The sequence below is a fragment of the Stylophora pistillata genome, chromosome 2 (assembly GCF_964205215.1).
Source record: "Stylophora pistillata chromosome 2, jaStyPist1.2, whole genome shotgun sequence".
Taxonomy (NCBI): domain Eukaryota; kingdom Metazoa; phylum Cnidaria; class Anthozoa; order Scleractinia; family Pocilloporidae; genus Stylophora; species Stylophora pistillata.
In genome coordinates, this window is record NC_142520.1 from 27356815 (window position 1) to 27376090 (window position 19276).

At 38.0% G+C, this 19276-nt stretch overlaps 3 protein-coding genes and 1 long non-coding RNA gene across 8 annotated transcripts in view; 2 read left to right on the top strand and 2 right to left on the bottom strand.

Moving 5' to 3' along the window:
* The window catches only part of LOC148738125 (uncharacterized), a 6223-nt gene extending 184 nt beyond the window's left edge, over positions 1-6039 (bottom strand). The window contains exons 1-9 of one of the 2 annotated variants that reach the window (XM_088748614.1): positions 4971-6039; positions 4633-4782; positions 3809-3983; positions 2911-3068; positions 2605-2778; positions 2018-2387; positions 1597-1852; positions 679-872; positions 1-394 (exon numbers count right to left, since the gene is read on the bottom strand). The exon at positions 1-394 is cut by the window's left edge and continues 184 nt beyond it. In XM_088748614.1, the coding sequence (XP_088604740.1) occupies positions 153-394; positions 679-872; positions 1597-1852; positions 2018-2387; positions 2605-2778; positions 2911-3068; positions 3809-3983; positions 4633-4782; positions 4971-5558 (2307 nt within the window). In that variant the 5' untranslated portion in view covers positions 5559-6039 and the 3' untranslated portion in view covers positions 1-152. Of the gene's footprint in view, positions 395-678; positions 873-1596; positions 1856-2017; positions 2388-2604; positions 2779-2910; positions 3069-3808; positions 3984-4632; positions 4783-4970 lie in introns of both variants that reach the window. The other variant, XM_088748613.1, reaches the window with a different exon arrangement.
* LOC148738126 (uncharacterized) lies at positions 6024-7806 on the top strand. The gene is made up of 3 exons (XM_088748627.1): positions 6024-6108; positions 6695-6917; positions 7345-7806. Exons 1-3 carry the CDS (start codon positions 6024-6026, stop codon positions 7568-7570), a joined length of 534 nt encoding a protein of 177 aa, XP_088604753.1. The 3' UTR covers positions 7571-7806.
* Positions 7807-7946: 140 nt separating this feature from the next.
* Positions 7947-12540, top strand: LOC111341016 (uncharacterized). Of its 3 annotated transcripts, none has more exons than XM_022947948.2 (5): positions 9622-9772; positions 9957-10052; positions 10867-11123; positions 11660-11900; positions 12185-12540. In XM_022947948.2, the coding sequence occupies exons 1-4, from the start codon at positions 9754-9756 to the stop codon at positions 11708-11710; spliced, it is 423 nt and encodes a 140-aa protein (XP_022803683.2). In that variant the 5' UTR covers positions 9622-9753; the 3' UTR covers positions 11711-11900; positions 12185-12540. The 3 variants fall into 3 exon arrangements, with proteins under 3 accessions (XP_088604745.1, XP_022803683.2, XP_088604746.1); XM_088748620.1 differs by having other exon boundaries at positions 12369-12540; XM_088748619.1 differs by lacking the exons at positions 10867-11123; positions 11660-11900; positions 12185-12540 and adding an exon at positions 7947-8415 and having other exon boundaries at positions 8731-9772.
* On the bottom strand, positions 12130-19074 carry LOC111341004 (uncharacterized). Of its 2 annotated transcripts, none has more exons than XR_015996589.1 (4): positions 18041-18171; positions 16768-16811; positions 16305-16421; positions 12130-14198 (listed from the first exon to the last, which is right to left on the bottom strand). It is a non-coding gene; the product is annotated as an uncharacterized LOC111341004 (long non-coding RNA). The 2 variants fall into 2 exon arrangements; XR_002695813.2 differs by lacking the exon at positions 18041-18171 and adding an exon at positions 18556-19074 and having other exon boundaries at positions 12541-14198.
* Positions 19075-19276: the final 202 nt, after the last annotated feature.

The window sequence follows — 19276 nt, forward strand, 5'->3', positions numbered from 1 at the left end:
CAATGTCACGAAGACTTGGTTGGCATAGCAACCAAATCCCTTAACGAGACCAAGGGGGTAATAATCTAGAAGCTCAGATTGCTTAATATATCTTATTTCGTTCAGTTGCTGAACTTTAAAAGCATTTAAATGACAGACAAATTCAGTAACATTTATTTTAAGGTACTGAACCAAACTATGTGTCTCTCAACAACCAAAACCTTTTGGATCTTTCCCAAAATTGGAAAGCCATGGTGGTAGTCAATTACAATAACATCGCCCTTTACGTATTTGGTTCCATAAACTTTAACCCAGGATGTGCGTGTCAGTGAACTGTCGCCTTTAGTTTGGGGGTCTGCCTCTTGCAGCTCATCTTCTACTCCTGCTTCTTGAACAGTTGTTACCCTTCCAACAGCTAAAAAGTTATATAAAATATATATATATATATTAAAGGAAACTCTCATGATTTAGCCAATGACATTGAACATGGGGTTAAATTAATTTAATGCTTAGGTCATTAATTACTGGGGGAGGGCTGGTAAGTTTAGGGGGCTTTGATTTGGGAAGGGCCAAAAAATTTTGGACCAGCATTTAGGGAGAGGGACAAGGCTTTGATTTGGGGAGGACAAGATTTCTTGGGATGAAGGTTTAGAAATTTTACTGGCCCTCCCCCCCAGTAATTAATGATGGCTCCCTTACCAGGTCCAATTTCCAAAGACACTCTCAAATAGTTGCCTTGTGAACTTTGCATTCGATAAGTCTGAAGGGCTTGATGCCTCATAGCCAAGGAATAGGTGATATTTTTGAAATTGTTGACGTTGTCTACCAGCTTTTTAAAGTAGTTATGTTTGGCCTCGAACCTCATGGCCCAGTTTCTTCCTAGGGGACCATTTCTGTAAATGGAAGATTACTAGATATTATTCAAAAACTCATTAATAATTCATAAGCCTTTGGGCCAACTGGATACACCATACATATTACATGCATGGACCTTTATACTCGATAATGTCCCCCTTTAAGTCCATCTTTTAGATGAACCTTTATATAAAAAAAATTACCTTCATTAGTATTCTTTATATAAAGAACACTAAGACAGATGACTTTATCTGAGAGGAAGTATATGTCCATGTTTAGATGAAGACTTAGAGCCTCATCAAGGTCTCATCACACCCTAAAATTCCAGATTGCCATGTATAGAATATTGAGCATGTGGGAGTTTCTTTTAGAGCTACTCGCACATGCCTGTGACGTCAAATATCTATTGAAGTATGAAAGTCCATGTATGGTGGCTCCAGTGGAACCAAAATCTTATAATTATGAGGTCTAAAAACACTCGGCTGCACCTCATGCTTCTAAACCTGATAAGACATTATTGCTCATTCATTAAACATCACATAAAACTATAAGTAATACTGCATTATATACCCATGTATAAGCTGCACTGCAAGTTTCAGAAAACTTAAATAATCAGCATGATGAAGTCTGAGTGGGCTAATAATACATATATTGAAAGGGTATGTAAAGTTATGAAAGGTGGATAAAGTGGTAATACCCTTCCCCTAACCCCCAGTAGTACAAAATGTACAATGCTTACAATTTCAATATAAAAAGACATACTTGATAATTTGATTTGGGTAATGCACCATGTAATGCTGCTTTGGGATTGGAAGCCGGTCATTGAGGTTGACATAGTCCTCTAGGTACTCCTCTATGAGAACTCCAAGATATGCAGCCACCTGTGGTGTTGCTTTAGGAGCAAAAACAATTTCTTCAATTTTCAGTAGTCGCAAAAAGTTTTCCCAGTGCTCATCATTTTGTGGAATCAAGTCTCCTATAAGTATAGGAAACATTCTTGCCAGGCACCACATCCGAGCTGCTGGTGAAAGAAAGAAAAAGAATATGAAATTATCATGTACTTTTAGTATACAACAAAGCCTTTTATATATATTTTTTGTATATTTCTTTTTCTTTTTAAAATATAACATAATATATAATAGTAATATGTAACTCAGCCATTGCAAAACATCATTCTCCTAACCTGACTGTGAAATCCTCATTGAATTGTTTGCCAATGACTGCGGCTTTATAGGACTTGGTTTATTGCTAGCATCAGATTGAGGATACCACAATCTTTCTAATCTGTCATTCACAATTTCAAGTGTGAAATAATTTTCCTCTTGAATGTACTTCTGTAACAGAATCTTGACTTCTAGGGGCAGCACTCCCTCAAGTTGGTCATGCATGACATCAAGAACAAGTCCATCAGTAATGTGGAAGTAACGGGACTGGTTGAGAACACTTCTTGTTTTTACCCCATAAGTTGCTTCTAGATTTGCATCATTTTCTACAAGCCGGCAATGTCTGTCATGGATTGCTCTTGTTCTAATTTGAAAATCTGCTTCTGTAAACTAATATCAATGTGACATTCACAATATGAGTTGTATAATAGTATATTCATCTCAAATCCATGAACTTTGAAGTGTAGACTCATATTAACACTATTGACACAGGGTCTGATCAAAAGTCTAAACTTATTTGTAACAAAATTTAGAATGCCGGTAAATAATCTTTTACACTTGACACATTGAATAATGACCAAAAATGCATGCACACTACTACTACTACCTTTGTGTTAGTGTCTTCTCTAGTTGCCATACAAATTCTACAAATCCTTAGACCAGAAAAGCTCTCCTGAAAACCACCAAGAGAATGTGCCCCAAGATTGTCACTTGAATAAGGTCCAATGGAACCACTGAATGTTCTTTCTTGTTCATCTATCCAAAATGTTACACCTCTATCCTAGGAAGAAAACAAATACATATTTTTTAATTAAATTATAAATTAATATTAATGACAATGTGCATTTAATTATTTTTATATGGTTGAACTTACATTTAGGTGACAGTTAAGTGTATGCTACAATATACTTACTGCCTCTAGTTGATGCAGGTCTTGCATGAATGGCTGCAGTATCCTATTCATTCCATACTTTTTTATGAGCGGTACTCGGCACAAAGCAATTAGCTGAATTGAGTTGATAACAGAACGGTATTCTGGACTAAGATTTCCCAGATTGAAGTAAAAGGCTCCTGATGTTCATAAAAAAATCAATTTCAATGGCAATAGTCATAACATGTTGTGCCAAACCAAATGCATACCTCAAACAATGTTTTCCTTTGATATTTTTCAATTCTGCTTTAATTCTGCTGACTGTTTTTACCACCTATTTATGTTTAAGGTATTTGGCTCAACATACTAGGTATGACGTATGAATCAAGGCTGAACCTTCTTTAGTTTGGGTCAACACAAATGTGCTATTGTGCAGCACAACAGAAGCACGTCGTATGAACCAGACCTTACATTTGCACTTATTTTACACTGCACATTTGAGGGAACTTACTCTCATTGCATGTACGCATTCAATATTTTGATATTGAACAGGATTGACATTTAGGATGGTGGATGTTGCATGTCAAACCTCATAAACATTCATAAGTGAATAGGATATCCCCAAAAGATCAGTTTTTAGAGATTTCTCAAAATTTCCCTGCCAGATATTGTTTAAACATGACAAACATGTATGCAATTAATATCTTGTGGATAGTTTGGTTGTAGTTTGTTTTTTCATCATCTGCAAACACACCATCAACAAGCACACACACACACACAAAAACAGGAGATGACTTTTCCTTTGAAACACACATCACAAAAAAACAAAAGATTGTCAGTCAATAAATAATAATGTTCATGATAATTATTAATGCTAACAGCAACCTAACAAAACACGTAATAGTTTACATGCATGTAAATACATGATTGAAAAGCATACCTATTTTATGTTTTTTTGTCTTTGATCCAAGCGGGTTTGTTACTTGAAAATCATCATAGTAACAATGAAGAAGTAGTGCATTACCAGGTTGTCCAAAAAGAGCATGCATTTTGTACTGTTCACCATCACAATAGTCTCTTAGAATTCCATCATTTGAGGAATGACCATTCATAACCTACAAAAGTACCCAAATTATTAAAATGTGCCACAAGTAATTTGTTATTAGAGGGACTGTCATGTAAAATAATGGTATTGATTCAATATTGTCAACTTCAAAATGATATCTAAATTGTCACAAAAACTAAGAGTTTTCCAAATCACCACACCCAAGTTCCTCCATAAAAACATGTAACCCATAAACTGAAGTGTTTCAATATAACTATTAGTGCAGTTTTCGTATGACTGTGAAACGTTCACGGCATGAACACTGTCATGGGAAGGAGTCAGCCAATTAAAAATCTAGAAAACATCCCGGTCACTGCAAGACACGCACTCCTCGTCCAATCAAATGCAAGAAACATGGCACGAAACACTGCACGAACACTGTCACTACGCGGACACGGCACTGCTTAGCCAATCACATCGCGCAAAAAGAAAATCCAGCCAATTAAAATCCTACGTTACGACACGACACGTTCACGGCACTGAACTTTTCACAATCATACGAAAGCTGCTCTATACAGGGACTGCACAGCATCCTAACAAGTGTGTGTGTGGGGGGGGGGAGGGGGGGCGCTAACATCAGAAAATGCAAACCTAACCCTACCCATCTCTGCAGTTCCTGTTATATTCCCTGTTCTACATACATCAAATAGGATGCTTACCTCACATAAAACATCTGCCTGATTGAGCAAAGATTGTAGGGTTTTCAGTATCGAGATGTAATGAAATGTTTCCTTGACCAGGCAGAGTTTTTGCTTGCCTTGCAGATAGCGATATTCAGCATATTGATTGAGGATGACTTCCTGTGGCTCCTATATATATTAAAACTCATATCAGCATAATAATCAATATATTTATATTATTTTGGTAATGCATGTGTTTATAAGAAGGCTAATTAAGATGACTTTAAAGCAAGTTAACACAAGTGATAAAATACATTAATTTGTCCCATATCTTCTAATCACATCTATTAAAGCCTGGACATAAGCTAAGGACTTACCACAAAGTTAAAATTCTCAACAAAGTACTTCATCTGTTGGTATTCATTCTGCAAACGTTGTTTTGCTTGGGAGAAGATACTTGGCTCATCAAGTACTCCAGATAGGCCCTCAACATCAGCAATTTCTATTCCACTGCTTTGAAGGCATGCCACCACTTTGTTTTTCATTTCCACTAAGCTACTGTCCACTAGGTCTCCTGTATTGTCAAGAATAGCATTGACTGTCTGTTGGCTTAGTTGATTTTCTTCTTTGGTTTTTAAAATAAACAGTGCCAAGAATCTTGTCACATCGTCGACGTAGTTTGTGTCTTCATTTGAATCGTTGTCTTCTCCATCTTCTTCATCAGAGTTTTCATCTTCTACGTCTTCATCGCCTTGCTCACTTACGTTCGCAAAATTTAACAGTGCATTCTTCTTCTCTTCTCTCTGGATATGGGATTTGAACGAATTGAATTTTCGAAATGACTGGCCGCATTGTCTGCATGTGATGCTAAAGTTTGGTTCATGACTGTGAATAAATTTGATATGATGTAATAACTTTTTGAAGCTTCTACCAAGAAAACTAGTACAGTATGGACTACTATGCATTTGGATATACGGAAAACCTTCGATAAACAACGACGCGCTGATGAAGGAGAACACAGAAAGACCCTAATTCAATGGCTCTTAAACGAATGTCTGGGTGCTGACCAGTAGAAACGCAGGCTCTGGGAACGAGATTGGAATGGTAGTAGGACAAAGTTTGAGACAAATCAACTCTTTTCTTATAAAAATATTTATAATATATTTCATTACAACGTAGATATTATTTTAGCCGTCTTTATTTAGGATATATTGTATGAATGAATATTTTCCAATTTGAGTTTCCTGTTGTTTTGGCGCTAAAATTTAACCTCGATGTGATGAACATGACCATGTGATAGTGGCTACCAATCAAAAAAAAGGGCGCGAATGTACGAGATAAAACTCTTGTTCTCCATGAATGCTTTCTCCCACGTAGTCCAACTCTTTGCATTGCAATAGTCAAGTGAGCTCTTTAGCGTTTTCAAAAAGATGGCAAGTTTCCCGAAGTCTGTGGACGAGGTTAAGCAGTGGATGATACAAAATGGGTTTTCGTCCCACGATTCTACCTTTGAAGGTAAGCTATAACTAGAGAATTTGTACAATATTAGGTTAACCTGAATTTCAAGTTTATTCGTACAAAGCTCATTTGTTGTCCTTCAGTACATGCTTAGATCTGAATTTTAGGTAGAGATATAATACGACGATAAATCATGTATTATTTTAGTTTATTTTTGTGAGGATTTCTTTATTTTCCAAGGTTATTTTCCTTGAACTTCGCGCTATCCGTACCATGTACGACCATGTACACACTCTGGTAGGATCTAGAGAGCATTACCCGTTGTATTGCAAATCGGTGCCATTTTGAATAAAAAAAAACTAATTCATAAGGAATCCAGATGAACAGTAAAACCAAAAATCAAACTCAGGTTTTGGTGATTAAATATTACGAGGAGATTTGGTTGATCTCTTTCCAATGCAAAGATTCTTGGTTTTGTTCCAATGCAAAGATTCTTGGTTTTGGCGGGAACTTCGGTACCATTCATGCTATGCCGTGCTAAGCACACATAGATAGGTCTTGCCTAATACCTAAGTACAAAACTATCAAGCTTTACCCCACATTCTTTCATATTGATTCCAATTGCTCTCTTTTCTTTCATAAGAGAACGAAATCGATGGCGAAGCAATGCAATGCTTAACGGAGAATGCGTTAGTGCAACTGATACCTGTGGTCGGCCCTAGAATGAAGTTTATCAAGCAACTTGAATCTTTGAAAAAAACCTCCAGGCCCGAGAGTATTGATTTAGTTGAAGAGGGTACCCCAATTGCCAATGAAGAAATGGAAGTACAAGACAGAATTCCAGCTGATACAGAAGTAAAAGCAAGGTTTGAATCTTAAGTTATGGTATAATATTGTGCTACATTATAATACTGGATCATTATTTCTATGACTTGCTTCAACAACCTTGATAACTTTGTTTTTATAACTATTTTTGCAAAACAATAGTTTAAAAAAATAAAAGGTGCGGTCGGTTTATAGCCTTAGATCTTACAATCAGTGCTGAGCCTCTGCTTTTGTGTAAGGTAGTTTAACTGCCTTTTACCATTACTTTACTCAATTGAGTATACATTCGCTTGTAAGTAGAGACTGTTTTGTAAGATACATAAGGACAGTATAAATTTGTTTTGTGCCAACATGGTTGCTGTGTAAGGTGTTTTGTAAGCACCTTTTACCAGTATCTCTTTTGAGTGCTATATTTAATAGCGCTCATCAAAGAGGACAGAAATGAATTTATACTTATTAAAATTTCAGAAAAAGGAAAAGAACTCATTCCTTGACGGCTAAGAGAAGACAAAGGCTTGCTCGCAACAAAAGGAAAAGGGAAGAAAGACAAAAGTCAAAAACGGGACTTGAATTGCTGATGAGTGATCTAAAACAGAAAAATCAGAATCTGCATGAAGCAATAGGAGTAGAAAAGAAAACGAAAGAAAAGTACTTCGAGATGTGGAGAGCTTCAGAAAGGAAAAAGAGAAACTAAAAACAACTAAATGTGTATTCCAGGGATGTGCAAGGAATAATATGAAAAATAATACTTCTAGGGAGCTTTTGCAAATCCAACCAACAATGCTAGAAGATCTTGGACCAGATGATAACCTAAGTAGTGGCAGATTTGGAACTGTGTGCTTAAAAAAATTTAGATCCACACCAGTTGCAGTCAAGTATTTAGAGTCATCTAGTGTTAAGGAAGTTCAAAGGGAAGCTTCATTTTTGGACAAATGTTGTCACCTAAGGCCTTCTTTCAAACTCTCCAACGCTTCCTGATGATCTCTCGTCCAGGCAAAAACGTTGGCTTTAAGTAAACCTCTCAGAGGGTCGGTTTGAGGAGCATACTTTTCCCTAAATCTCGCGTTGTATTGCACTGTGCATAGGAATGAGTTCAGTTCCTTCGCATTGCGAGGAGGCTCGGCCGCCTTGATAGCCTCAACCTTTCGCGGGTCAGGGGATGCTCCATCTTTAGAAAACCTCATCCGGTAATATACACAAGTGGGACACAAGTGCGGTATCATTCGGGACCATTCGGGACAGTGCCCGGTCCAACACTGAGAGAATATCGACCGGCAATAGAGCATTTTGATTGGTTGATTGTAGTTATTGGCCCTCTAACTGCCCGAGTCGTGTAATAAATGTCCTTACTGCCATCATTGGGAAGAGAAACTAAGTCGTGCATGCTCAGACCACGTGAAATCCACTTGCACACACGAGGACTGCTTCCACCTCATTGATGTAAATGAAGGCCTAGTAGCAATATGTAGGAGAAAACTTTGGGACAAGGTACTCCCCATCTTTGGATTGGATAAATGGTTCTGGAAAAGAGGAAGCCAGGTATGATCAATGCAAATGACATTTAAAGCGTAGATTTCTAGCCTCTGATTCATCTTTCAAGTTCTTTCGTATGTCTTACTTATCTGAAAATAAAATGAGCAGACATCGGTGTTGAGAAAGGTAGCCCTGATAGTTTGTTGCTACTTCCAAATATAAGTCAGAGAATCTCTATCAAGATGAAATTATTTTTGAAGTTTATACTTTTCTGTTTTCCTTGGTTAAGTATTAATCAACACACATTTATTTAATATTATGATCACACACATATGTTTTGCTATGTGATTGTCATAACTCTGTGCGACCGTTTTTCCTCAGGGTTTATCCTCTTCAAATGAAGCTGCTAGATCACGTGGCGAGACAAGAGAAGTTGGTCTAATAAAGTCTGACACGGCATTGAAGGTGACTTTCCTGGGCAGTGAGGGGAGTTCATCGATGGGAGGCTTGTCCACCATTAACAGACAGCATGCCATTCTGTTGGCTAAACATTCGCAAGTGGAAGTCACTCTGCTTGTTCCACAGTCTGCCTGTTCTGAAGGAGAGAGGAGAATGGCATCGAGTCACGATGTATCTTTAAGAGAGGCACAAAGACGTCCGGGCTATGCCGACCCCCTTGACTGGCTGAGTGCCCCACCGAGAGATCTGGCCATTGACATAGTACTTGGTCATGGAGCAAAACTTGGTAAACAAGCTCAATTTATCACAGAATCGCACCAGTGCAGTTGGATACAGGTAGAGCATACTCCACCTGAAGAACTTGGAATGCACAAAAACTATTCTATGGCCATTTGTAAAGGTGAAGAGAATACAACAGAAGTTGAGTTGTGTGAGTTGGCAGATGCCGTGGTAGCAGTTGGACCAAAGTTGACGAAAGCTTACTCTTCCTACCTGCGCTCATGTGAGAAGCACCAAGATATAATTCAACTGACGCCAAGCACTTTCAGTGAGTTTTCCGACGTAAAACAACCTACAGGTGACATGGAGAAGTTTGAGGTTTTAACAGTCGACCGTGGTGATCCAGAAGACTTTAGCCTGAAGGGCTACGATATCTCAGCCAGAGCTATAGTTGAACTGAACGAGAGATCTTATCATCTGATTTTCGTGGGTGCACCTGACGGGAAACAGGATGAGGTTGTAGCGAATTTACTGAAGAGTAGAATTGATAAAAGCCAGCTGACTGTGAGGAAGTTCGTACAGAGCAAAAAGAAATTGAAAAATTATTTTGTGAAGTTGTTCTTTGTATGATGCTCTCCAGATCAGAAGGTTTTGGCCTGACGGCATTGGAAGCTTTTTCTGCCGATCTTCCCCTTCTTGTCAGTGGCAACTTAGGATTTGGTGAAGATGTGGGACATAGTTCATGGTGAGAATGTTTGAATATTCTACCGAAGTGTTTTTGGTGGTTACTCGGCCTTCGGTCTCTTAGAAAGCGTCATGGAAGACTGGGACACCGTATATAAAAAATGTGTTAAACCTCAATAGTAATGAGTTGTATCCTCTTTTGGATTGGTGCAATTTTAAAAAAATTATTCTGTCTATCTTTTCAGCTTCTAAAAGTCGAGAGACAAGTTTCAGTACTCAGGAGACCGAAGATGTCGACACGTCAACCGAACAACGAACAGTTGATTCATTACTGACTCGAAGTGAGTAACAAATTATTGATAACACATGGTAACTGACATCCCCAAAGAAGAACGGACGGGTTACAAAAATATCCAACATTTCTCCTTTCCTCCTCTTTTAACTCCAGGCCAGCTAGGGTTTGTTAGAAATGGTAATTCTGATAATAATTTACATTAAGGAGATATGTTAATATTTATACCTCTGCTTCCAGTTACAATCCCAAGACTTGTACACACAAATTTGATTTTCTTTTACTACCGATCTGGACAAATGGCTAGGTGTTATAAATTTCTTTTTAGTCGATTGAAGCTTTCACCCCATTTCACCAGGAAAAAAAAAAAAACATAAATTGCTTGAAACAGGGAGACTAGGGCCATTCTTTTTCTTTTTCTCCAAACGAAGCGGAAGTTTAAAAACACTGTTTCCATCAGAACCGGTCACCATACATTTGTCTTTCGACACAGTATTGAAGAAATCGTATATTGATACGGTATGGGAAATACATCAGTATCTTTGTGAAGCCCAGAATTTTTTACAGGATTCACTGATATGTTAAAGTGTAGACCTGTTTCGTCTCTACTTCTTCTCTCTCGATTATTTTATCCAAATTTCCTTAACTGGCAAATATCGAACATAAATAGTCACTTGACTGGTAGCGTGTCGCTTCAAGGCTTAGTTCTTGAACAAAACATCGGTTGTTTGGTGGTTGAAGCCTTTCTTTCCTTTTTTACCCTCCAAGTTTCTCTTACTAGATTGGGAATTAATATTTTCTACCTGAAGATTGTTGCGACTCTTTCATGCAATTAGATCAGTGAAAACTACGTTTTTTTCTAGGTTCTCTTGACCAAATCATCCAGGAACTCCAACAGATGCAGCTTGATGCAAGCAAAGTTAAAAGAAGAACAGATCTATTATCGGGGCTGAGGAAGATTGCATCAGACAAGGGCTTTAGAATATCTGACAATCAAGGATCAGGGAATTGCATGTTCTATGCTCTGTCAGAACAGCTGGAAATTGTTAAAGGAATCAAAATCCCATACGGCACATTAAGACAAACCTTGGTCCAGTACCTCAGGAGTAACCCAGAACTGGTACGTTGATGTTAGTCTGACTGACAGAGTATGTCACGTGATATTATCCTAAGAATATGATGAAGGTTAAGTGTGTATACAGGTAAACACCACCAGAGCCTATCCCAGAGTGAAGTGACCAGCTTGTATCCCCGATGGAGAGAGAAACTGAAAGGTTTAACTTTATTTTGTACAAAGCCACACAATGATGTTGGTTAGAGTTGAATCCTTTGTTACTGAACTAGTATAGTGTCCTAAGAAGCGGGCTACTCCTTTAGGTGGTTAGAATATTTCAGTTTTCGAGAAAGCTGCCCTTAAACCACCTTCAGACAACAGAATTCTAGTTATTCTCTTCGTTATGGGTCTTCCTGTTTTTTGTTTTGTTTTGTTTTCCCTGCAGTTTGATGAGCCTTTGGAAAATACACGGACGTTTTGAACAACTTTTCAATCTCGTACCATTCAGATAATATTGCTCCCTTAATCGTGCTTCACGCGCTCAATTTTCTATCAACAATCCTCTTTGGTTAAGTTTGCTTTTTTAACTGATTTTCTTACAGCTGGATGGAACAAATGTTTCACTTTGTCCATGGACACCAAACGTAGACTGAGTACTTGACATACAAGGAACAAGATGGCGCTTGGGGTGATCACGTGATTCTGTGTGCCGCAGCAAACTACTTTGAAACGCCCATTCGTGTGGTCAGCAGTCTACCCCATGGCAATGATGTGACGAAAGCAAACCACTTGTACTGGGACATATTCATGAGGTGCACTATGTCAGCCTTCAACCCGCCCAAGGTACAGCTCAGTAATTTACTCCAACAAATGTAATTTTTGTTTTATAGTGATATTTGTTTGTTTGAATCATCAATCTTCTTTTCAATACCTAGTTGACAACAAAGTGAAGCTTTTTGACGTTGTTCGATTTGATACTTTGCTCTTTAAACGCAATCATGAAGTTGGTGTTTTTAGTAATTTCATGGGCTATCGTTGGCTCCCGTCTCAGTAATCAAACACAATTCATGCGCACTTTAATTCTCTGTTGCTGTTTAATCACAGTGTTCTGAGTTTTGCGCTTACAGGTTAAAATAGCAACCCCTTACAGTCACTTTGATCTTCCCTAATGAAGAGCCCGGCCTTGCTGAGTGATTTTATAGGCACAGAGACTATTGATGCAAATTGGCCAACTGGAGCCCTCTTCGGTCTGAGTTTTCAGATGTGAACTTAAGAGGCTTAGATTTAATAACATAAGTTCTATAATAATAGTTTTCCAGTGTATCGCATAAAGAGAAAAACAAGCCAAACGACAAAGACTGTTAGAAGAGAGACATCCCATCTTCAAAAGTTGTGGTTACTAGACAAGAGTGCACTACTCAGAACCAAAAAAAAAACACTATCACCAGTGTGGAACTTTATTTTAGGGGCTCGAACCATGAACTCGGGACTAACAAGACATTTTATTGCTACGTACTATATATGTATATACAACCGAATAACAACCATGTACAGTTGCAGTAAAGTAGCAAGTTATTCAATATATTGATATTTTACTATTGAAAAAACGTAATCAAGTTAATTCTTATACTATAATAGTACATTTAATCACGGTTTTAGTCACACTTAACGATCAGAATGTTTCTTTGGCTCTACTGCAGCATGGTCTCAGCAATGCATGGAATAAACAGCTCTTACAGCTATTGGTCTAGAATGAAGTGTTCGTTTGACCATTGTAAGTGAGGCCCCTTACAATGGCCAATGGGGGTAATACATATTGGAAAAACCCAGGACGTTCACTTAGCGAATGTTTTCCCAAGGTGATCACATAAGTGATAATTTGCCTACAAGTAACACTAAAATATAATGACCCTTAAACCGCCACTCCGCCCAAGGAGAGCAATCAAATTGACGAAGACACTTCTCCGTGATGCTGTACATCTGTTTAGTAAGAACTCAGAGAAGAAATCATATCAAAATGTGGTAAAAACATACAAGAGGCACGTATTAGTTCACAATAGTGAATATCCAACCTTATTACACGACTCGGGCAGTCAGAGGGCCAATAACTAAAATCAACCAATCAAAATGCTCTATTGCCGGTCAATATTCTCTCAGTATTGGACCGGGCACTGTCCTAAATGGTCCCGAATAATACCGCACTTGTTTCCCTTTGAACTTCAGTCGTATAATAAATCTCTCATTAACCAAGCTTGCTCGGGACCGTACAGAAGAATATCGGCCCTCGGTCTTTTTTCTACGGACCTTGCTGCGCTCGGTCCGTACTGTCAAAACCTCGGGCCGATATTTTCCCAGTACGGCCCTCACGCTTGGTTAATAAAATATATATATTACAGAGGATGGTTGAGAATGATTCCGTAAAAGGCGTTTTGAACGGCTTAGCGATGCGATAAAACACAGAACTAAAAAACGGTGACACTTATCTTATTTGAAAAATATTTCAATGATCTCTTTATTACTACCTCTATTTCTCAAAATCTCCTGGTTGAATTCTACCCGAATTTTGATTGGTTTCAGCGACCTATCGAAGGACAAACGAATACATGCGGTTACCATAATGAATCAATGAAAATCGTATGAAAATCACATAGCTGTACTGCGGTTCATGAAATGTATAACAGTGATCCTCGCATTAATGAGCCCTACTTATGTATAATGGAATAGGGCCATGGCCGCGATAAAATATTAGCTTTTTAAACGTCCTGGAAGCGAACGTTTTAAAATGAATTAGTGAGAATGATGATCCTTGAACGACCCGACGGCTTTATGGGAAATATTCGCACAAATCATTCACTTTTCTCATTACTCACGGAAAATGTTTTTTTTTTTTGCAATAAGCTTTTTCTTTCAGGAAAGCTTGGACAGCTTCCATTATTCCGCACAACGTGCAACGAATGGTGGTTAGCACACGTACATCTGACCCATAGACTCGTTGGGTGTCACCATTCATCGTAAATTAACGCTTTTTAGGTATCACCACTCTGGCAATCAGGTGTATGTTATGGGCTGTTATGCGGTCCTTTTTTAAAATAAACACATGGTTTCTTTTTGGTTTCATGTCTTCTCGTTGCGCAACGTTACCTAGAAGATAAACAAGGCAAAAGCGGGTTGATCTACGAGATAAGTCACTTACAAGTCTCTATGTAAATAGCAGTAATTGGTTTGATGGGACACACTCCTTCAAGTTTCTTACTCAGTTGTCGATTGGCTTTAGTCCATGGGTAGGGGGTTAAAATTAGGCAGCCTAGACAGCCCACGGCCGAAGGAGACTAAAACTTTAAATGTCCAGGGACACGAGAAGGTATTGTAGATGTTGTTGCCAAGTTTCATTGAAGTTTTCAAGAATTCATAATGTTCCGTGGGTGGCTGTCGGGCCAAGCAGGTACTAGATGAAGCGCGAATCTCAACGTTTTCATTAAGATGATGTAATGTGGGCCAGGGATTGCCACGTTTCGCTCCCGCAAAAATAGAAATAAAAAACATAATCAAGAGATAAGATTGTGAAAAATTAAAACAAAAACAAAAAAAAAAGCTTGGAGTGGGCTTTTGCGAGAAACTGATGGATCGATGGATATTGTTGTCAATGTTTTGTGCGTCTTCGTGGATATTGGCAAATGCAAATGAAGCTAAATAAAAGCTTGGCCAGAGTTTGGCCATCTTGACCAAAGACATTCAGCCTGAGTAAAGAACACACTGAGTTATCGTTTAATAGCTTCGCCCGGCAGCAGATAGCGAAAAGATTTGACGCAAGGAGTCCCCCTATTTTGTCACTTCTTTCCCTCGAGCAAGCCACATAACAAGCAAACACACAAAAATAAGAACATACAAATTGGCCTCGTGCCAAACACAGCTGGTAGACCCTCACTTCAACCACGTGCGTTATAATCAAACCAAGTTCTTTCTGCCGTGGGGAGGGGGGTAGGAGGAAGTTGACGAGGGGTATTCTGACAAAATTTTTAAAGGGGAAGGGATTCAACTGTAACCTTTTCCAACTTTCTGGTCACAGGTATACCTTTCATATATCTAGAAATTAAACACTGCTTAACACTTCTTATTGTATAGGACTGGTACGGTCATTATTTATTGCCCGGGTGGGGGCTTGGGGGAAGGAACGGAAGAATTTTTTTTTTGTGTCACAATGAAATTTACCTGACCTCCCCATAAGGCTCTGTACTTCTGATCCTCCTTCACTGACAGTAGAATTTCTATAGTCCCGCCCCCACTTTTATATTAGGGATCTTAAGCAAACCATGACGGCTACGGCAACAAGAACGTGGAAAAACGATAGATCTAATTGGCAGAACAATAGCCCAGCACGTGCGTTTTAAAACTTTGTACATTTCTTAGCCGTCCTTTCCAAAACAACAACGTGAAATCACCGAAATTTGCGTCGTCTGCGAAGCAAAACCGCGGCGGCAAATTATTTTAATTTACATTTGGAACTCAACGCTACTTCTATGCGTTATGTTGAGTTTGAGGTCTGGCGACGTATGAAACGGTAAACACATGCAGCCATTTTCGAAATTCTAACTAAAAGTAGAAACTCGTTTTTTTAATCGACGTCTTCCGTGGCGTTGCCGTCCTGACTGCTTAAAGTCCCTATTTTGTAAGCGACGACTGGTTCCATCTCAGCTCCGTTCCTTCTTAAAAACCATATAATTCCCGAAAAAGTATTTCGACACCCCACCCCCGAGGCTATAACTGATCCCTTGTGAGCAGGAAAAAAAAGAAATAACTGAGATATCGCCATGAAATCCATTGTTAGAATCAGATCCTTGCATACGAGACCGACTCGCTTGGCTCGCATAGCGTGTAGAACTTATTCTTGCTCCAGTTTCATAGCTTGTGAAGCGATTGGCCGCGTGATAAGCATGGTCTGTTCCTCTTGGATAGTTAATCTATCACAGTTTACGCTTCGGCATGTTTACCCCGATAGTTTCCTTTATTTTTCGCATTATACCTTACCCCCCTCCATCCTAGGGTAGAGAGAGGTCGAGGTCTTAAGCTAAGAACAAAACACGATTTCCCAGCCTGTACTCGAATCCAGACCCTTTCATCTGCGCTCTCGCGCTCAGCTCGTATTGATCGCGTAGAACGCGATGTATTCAGGTTGAAATCTTTGCATTCTTAAATTTTCAATAAATCGTATGATTGATTTAGGTACAACGAGATTAGAAGTAAGATCACCTTGGTTTTTGTGAATATCTTTTCCGCATTGTAATCTTGCGTGAGCTGTAATTAGCAACTTGGCCTTCTAAGATATTCCCAGCCAATTCTTTGTTGTCCCCGCAAGTGCTGATTATTCTAACAAGAGAAAGTTAATAGTTTTTAAGTGAAGGGAATGAACTCAATTAGATATTTCATGTCGCAAATTAAAATATATATTGGCGTCGATCTTAAACCAGGCACGCGATCAGCAGAGACTCGACAACTTCGTCTTGTCGCTGCTGCGCATTCTCGCCACTGACCGGGTTATTTATGGTTCAAGACACTTGAGCGGTTTTGATATCAATGTCACGTATCGTGTATTTTTTACTTGACTGGGAGTAAATTACTGGCCTCTGCGGTAAAAATCTGTTTTGAGATAAGCCAGCGATTTTTTACATGTCGGCGTCCATCGCTTTGGCTGGAAGAACACACTTAGGTTTACCTAAAGTGCTTGTTCCGGCACGGGAACTGTGCAAGTAGAACCTTCTGTTGACAAGAGAAAAAATAAAAGCTGTTCTTAAAAAGTACTCATTCATTCAGCTCCAAGATGAAAATAAAATAGTAACAAGGTTAACAATGGAAAAATTAACCGTCGATATATTTTGTGGACTTTTTAACACGGTGTTTGTGTACTCATTCTATTCGTTTTATTTACAAAATACAGAGAATATCAAGTTCCTCGCTTTCTTCCCCTTTATTTTTTTCCTGTTTTTACCAGCTAAATCGTTTAATTTTGAAAGCGTGGGCTCAGTACAATGAAATAAATACTTTCCCAGCCGGCGCTATTAGCGTTAAGTTGTAAATGACACTTTCATTATTGAAGGTTTTAAAAGGCAAAACGTTAATTATTTTGAAATAACTAAGAAAATTGATAAACTCATGAAATATTGATGCCCTTTAATGGAAAAGATATAGCTATAGCTGTCAGAACTACTTACATTTGGCTTTACCTAAAGAGCACGCAAGAAAACCTACAAATTATGTTTGTGGTAGTCAACTTTTAATATGCCCGAAAAAAAAATTGTGTGTCAAAAATAAACCGATAGGATTTTTTATGGTAAAAGGCAACCGCCACGAATACAAAAAGATTTGTTTCCCTAACAACAGATGAAAAGCACAAACGTTGAGCTTCCCAAAATAATCACTTCTACGGTAGTGATATTGTTAAAAAAAAAATATATATATATATACATAGGAAGTCTGCAAGTCGATTTTCGCGTGGAACAGTGCTCAATACGTTGAAGCAGAGCAGAATAAATATTGTGAGAGGAAAAAAGGACGTAACTACATTTCCCGACAAGCCTGTTTCGTGAATCGCTTCAAACCCCTGAAGAGTGAAGCGATTCACGAAACAGGCTTGTCGGGAAATGTAGTTACGTCCTTTTTTCCTCTCACAATATTTATATATATACATATATATATTAAACTTCGCGCCGTATAGATTTTTCAAACATTTATTCTATTTATATGTATATATATATATATATATATATATATATATATTGTAGTACACGAGGACGGACAACTTCGAGCTAAGAAAGACATATACTCAAATAAAAAGTCTAAGAAAGTTTAATAAAATACGTTTCGGTCCGAGACCTTCATCATCTCGGACCGAAACGTATTTTATTAAACTTTCTTATACTTTATATTTGAGTATATGTCTTGCTTAGCTCGAAGTTGTCCGTCTTCGTGTACTGCAATATTTTTCTTACTATTTATCAAGGTTTGGACTGTGAATCCTTTTGGATCCTTCTGGCGCGGCGTCACTGTTGGCTCGAGGCCTTTTGACTTGTTATATATATATATAAATAGAATAAATGTTTGAAAAGAAAATTTGCCCTGTATATATGTATGTATATATATATATATATATATATATATATATATATATATATATATATAGTCCACTACGGTTGTGGCTTTTCTTGTAGTTTTACAAGTCACTGCATGCTAATTTGGCAACCTAAATGGCTTTTTTTACCTTGCTTGGTTTAGCATGGTTAATGAATCCTTAAAAAATCATAAACATAAACCCTCGCAAGAAATAATAATTTTCTGTACCATTTAATGGGTTAATTGAATAACTTAGGAGTGAGTTAGATCATTACAAGCTTCTTTTTTTTTTCTTTTTAACGCGAAGCTTAGTGGACATAGAATGAGCTGTAAGTTAATGCGATTAGATAAAACAGAAATTTAAAATATCATCTTCACGCTTCTTTTAATTCACAGAGATTGTTGACGCCGTTTGACAATCAGCATCTAATTCTAACGCTTGTAATATCGCCTGATCCCAATGGAGTCCACATGAATATCGCGTGTTACCGCGAGATCTTGCGTTATAATGACAAGTCATTTAAATCGAGTACGTAGAAAAAAAGTCGGGAACTATGGAGGTATAGATCAAATGTACCAAAACGATAAAGAACAATTATTTCAAAATTTTTTGAAGTTTTCCCGTCGGTTCAATAAAATGACAAGAATATCGCCGGCCGAGGAATAATGAAGAAAGTGCTTCCGAAAGAACCCAATCTGCGATATGGACATACCGGCAGCTGGTAACTTGAAGGTGGTATGCCTAAAATAAAATTAAAAGAAATACCACCATGTGGGTGGTTTACGGTGAAAAAGTTGAAAAGAAAACAGGATTTTCAGTTTCTAAAGTTTTTTTTTTCAACAATTTTCAAATTTTTCTCAGAAAATGGCCTTCAATTATTATCTTAAAGTCTAGCGGTATCAAATTTGCGATTGTGACTAATGCTAGCAGAAAAGTTCTAAAATTGTTTTAATTATCAAGGAGGTAACTACGGAATTTCTTCCCAAATTAACGAACGTGACCGGCATATTAACTCCAACCCAAACTTTAAAGTATTATGTGTTTATCACTGTTTTAAAAAATGTGCTGATACGCTGGTTTTTATTCCAGATTGACTTGATAAGTGGGAGGATGA